At 30.6% G+C, this 4,196-nt stretch overlaps 2 protein-coding genes across 2 annotated transcripts; both read left to right on the top strand.

Moving 5' to 3' along the window:
• The first annotated feature begins 1,267 nt into the window (after positions 1-1,267).
• On the top strand, positions 1,268-2,831 carry LOC117182876 (zinc finger protein 710-like). The gene is made up of 3 exons (XM_033375989.1): positions 1,268-1,292; positions 1,442-1,639; positions 2,638-2,831. The coding sequence occupies exons 1-3, from the start codon at positions 1,268-1,270 to the stop codon at positions 2,829-2,831; spliced, it is 417 nt and encodes a 138-aa protein (XP_033231880.1).
• Positions 2,832-2,833: 2 nt separating this feature from the next.
• On the top strand, positions 2,834-3,974 carry LOC117167169 (RE1-silencing transcription factor B-like). The gene is made up of 3 exons (XM_033351894.1): positions 2,834-3,024; positions 3,204-3,462; positions 3,683-3,974. Exons 1-3 carry the CDS (start codon positions 2,983-2,985, stop codon positions 3,970-3,972), a joined length of 591 nt encoding a protein of 196 aa, XP_033207785.1. The 5' UTR covers positions 2,834-2,982; the 3' UTR covers positions 3,973-3,974.
• Positions 3,975-4,196: the final 222 nt, after the last annotated feature.

Genomic DNA, 4,196 nt, shown 5'->3' with positions numbered 1-4,196 from the left:
GGAATTTTTTGAGTATGGGGGGGGGGGGATCTTCCAAAAGGTTTCAAACTATTCACGCCAAAATTCTGAAAACTCATCAAAGCAGAGAATTACCGAGATTATTTTCTATACAAAAAATTCTCAACCTAATAAAAAATTATTTAAAAAATTGTTGTTGGCCAAATTTTTGAGCATGTTTTAGTAAGCAGATTCTCCAAAACTTTGTCAAATATAACTAAAAAATAAATTAATTATGTATGTCAGTTTAACTTAAAGTTAACTCAAGTTTTTTCGGAAATTATATATACATATATACTTGATTTATAGTGTGAATTATACAGTATTCATTTATTTTATACATTCTTTGCATGCAACTTCTTTTTAATTTATGAGGTGGAGTTTGAAAGAATCTTGTTATCGGCATAATGAACTGCCATTTATTAAAATCCGTTCATTTTTTAACTGATGGTAAGAAGGGATAGTAAGCAAACTTTGTTCAAAAATATAACTTTTAATATAATTAATTTCAAAAAATATTTTCATAAAGCTATGAGGCCCATTTATAAAAATAGTATCTCCTTCATTTTTTGAAAACGAAAGAAAAGTAGCACATTTGTTCCCTTAGTGGTATCTCGAAGTAATTATTGGAACTTATTCTCTGAATATTCTAAGAAGTGCTAGAATATATAAAACAAGAATTGCCGATTTTCGATAAAAAAGAAAAAAAATTTTTTTTTTGAAGAATCTAACAAAAATTCCGAATTTGGCATAAAATACTTTTAATCAATTGAAACTTAATGAAAAAATTGATCGAAAATACGTCAAATCGGTCAATATTGATTACCAAATTGAAACTTTTGACGTGAATAGTTTCAAAGAATATTTATTATATTACAGATTAATTTGTATAAGCATATTTTATTTTCATTGCAGGCGTCCTCCTGAAGAATCATTTTGACAAAATAAGCGGAGGAAAGGTGACAGAAGCCAAACTATTTTCTGCACTGGGAATTATTCTGACTAATGCGAAAGATTGGGAAGGCCATCGGTCCCGAAGATCTAAGGCTGCTGCCCAACTCACCATGAAGGACGATGATGATTATTAATAATTTACTACGTAACAAGTTTTGAATGTTCTCTCCTTTACAAAATATCCTTATTTCAACATATAAACCTTGTATCCACATTTAAATAAATAAAATAATATCATACTCTCCTTAGGCTACCAATTTTTTGCATATAACTTTGAGAAACTATAGGTACATCGATATAAATAAAATTGATCCTGATGGTTCGGTTTCCACTGAAAAGCTGTTCTTTCCTGAGAGGAAAAAATAGTTTTTGTAGTGCATGCTAGTTTTTTCTAATCATTCGAATTGCGAAAAATAAGGATTCGCTAAAACAAAGGTCTATAATTTCTACCTATCATTATTTCACTAATAAAATCTTCTATAATTTTCAGATGTTCCATGTTTCTCAGTAGTGAAAGTAGAAGAAGAGTTCGAGGAAAGTTTTGTACACAATTCTATAGAAGAAAATAAAATTGATAGTAAAAAGTATGCTTGTGGAAGTTGCACGAGTGCCTTTGCTCAGAAGAAAAGTTTGATGACTCATATTCGATATGCTTGTGGAAAGCCAGCTCGATACCGATGTCCCTATTGTGGGCTCGTCTCAAAAAAAAGTTGGAACGTGCAACAACATATTCGGAGAAAACATACTGGTCACGACATTTTTGTAGAGGACGTTGAAAATTTGTAAAAGTTCATATTTAAAATAAAATAAACAGCAAAAAGTTTCCCATATTTATTTTTCATTCTGCTACTGTTTTTTCTATGCATGTCTCTAATGTGTGATTTCAGTCATAAAAAGGCTTTCTTGAGGGAAATTTTTTATTTCGCATACTTGTCATTTTAGATATTTAAAATAGTGCGCTCGCAAATAGGCTTACAAGATAAATAAACGATATATTTTTAGATTTCAGATTAGGAGAGATTGTGAGCAATGGCAAATTCTACTGTCCAAAATGTGGGAGTTGCTTTAAAAGAAAAAATGGATTGAGAGAACACATGATTTACGAATGCGGAAAATCACCTCGTTTTCAGTGCCCCTATTGTGCAAAATTGTCCAAGTTGAGGTCAAATATGTACAAGCATGTAAGAGGAAAACACGAGGGAAGAGATGTTTGGGCTGTGGATTTGCAAGAGAAATAAAATTTAATTAACGATTACCTACAACGATTGATTTATTTCAATAATTCAGCAGTTACTTAAAATATAGGATCACCATTTCAGGACAATTTATTTGTTTACCTATGTCAAATTCTATAGTATCTACTGTCTATAGAAGATATAAGAGTTTCAGTTTCGTAAGTTTTTGTTGATATCAAAATCATACTTTGAAAGAAGTGTATGTCCTTCAAAAATGTATGTATTTTAAAGAAAATAAAAGTATGTTAATAATTTTAATTATGACGATTCTGTTATTATCCATTACTATCCATTAAAAGATGTACATATTGCAAATATTTGATAAATTAGGTGCTATATTTGTTAGTTTTAGGAATTCATAAATTTGGTTAATACGCTGTTTATTATTCTAAATACAAAAGATCAATCTACAAAATTACTCTAATCCTAATTAACATTTGTTTTGTTTCAGGTCTTCCATTCGAGCAGCATTTCTATACACTACCTTCTTATGGAGTACTATTACCGCAGGAATTATCCACATCACCTCGTTTTAAGTGCCCCTATTGTGCAAAATTGTCCAAATTGAGGTCGAACATGTACAAGCATGTAAGAGGAAAACACCAGGGAAGAGATGTTTGGGCTGTGGATTTGCATGAGACATAAAATTCAATTTACGATTACCTACGATAATTGATTTATTTCAATAATTCACCAGTTGACCAGAGCAATTTATTTGTTTACCTATATCAAATTCCTATAGTATTTACTGTCCATGCAAGAGTTAAAAGCGTCAGTTTTGTAAGCTATTATTCACATGAAAATCATATTTTTAAAGAAGACTATGTCCTTCAAAAATGTATGTATTTCAGAGAAAATAAAAACATATTAATAATTTTGATAATTGCAATTCTATTATTTGTATAAAAACTGTTTCGTAGATTTTTAAGAAGTTTAATTGTAGCTTTTAAGAAAGGATACATGAGTATCATGAAAGGATACATTCTGCAACCCTAACTAACGTTTTTTTTGTTTCAGACTTTCCATAAGAGCAGTATCTCTATTCATTATCTTCATATGGGGTGTTATTACTACATGATTCACCCAATAGTAGTTGTCAAAAAATTAAAAGATATCCCTGCTTCGGGGTACTCTCGTATATTTGCACGGAAAAATGGACTCATCTACCATCGGAAATTCGCATGTAATCAAAATCCCCGTTTTTCTTGTGGATATTGTTCCTACAAAGCTCGGCATATTTCAAATACTCGAAGGCATATCCGTAAATATCATCCAGGTGAAACAATGCGGATAATCGATATTTGTAATTAATAGTCTCAATTTTAATGTAATAAAACTCTTTACATAAATTATGATCTTTCAACTTTAACTATAGGAAATATAAAAATTTCCCACCTGTATACATACAATTTTTGCTTATACTCTTTCATTATCTCCATGAAGTGGAATTTTAGTTTTTGCTCTAGAAATAATAAAACATTTTGTTTCTGTTGCAGGCTGGCATAAGTATGGAGAAAATATGTATGTTCTTCAACCTCCAAGTGAGGTTCGAAGTGAGGTTCCTAAAAGGAAATTTCCTTGTCCAAACTGTCCTACTTCACTTAGCCATCAGAGATATCTAACATACCATCTGAAACACGAATGTGGAAAAGGTCCCAGATTTGGGTGCGGATATTGTTCCTATAAAGCTCGTCATGTTTCAAATACTCGAAGGCATATTCGAACACGTCATCCGGGTCAATCAATACGTACAATTAATTTGTTTAAACAATACGTGCAGTATTAATATAATAAAAAGATTCAAAAAATAAGATGTTTGTTGTAAATATGGAATATAACAATAAAAAGTAAAACTAATTTCCTAAAATAATGTACATTTACCCGTCTCTTTGTATGTATTACTTTCCCCCAACCTTTAGTTTCTTTATCAGGTTGAATTTGAACTTTAAATCTAACAATACATTTTATATCTGTTGCAGCCTGGAATAACTTTGGGAGCAATGCTTTAAT

Source organism: Belonocnema kinseyi, chromosome 2, assembly GCF_010883055.1.
Source record: "Belonocnema kinseyi isolate 2016_QV_RU_SX_M_011 chromosome 2, B_treatae_v1, whole genome shotgun sequence".
NCBI lineage: Eukaryota > Metazoa > Arthropoda > Insecta > Hymenoptera > Cynipidae > Belonocnema > Belonocnema kinseyi.
Note: the sequence above shows the minus strand (reverse complement) of the source record. Positions and strands in the feature narration are given on the sequence as shown.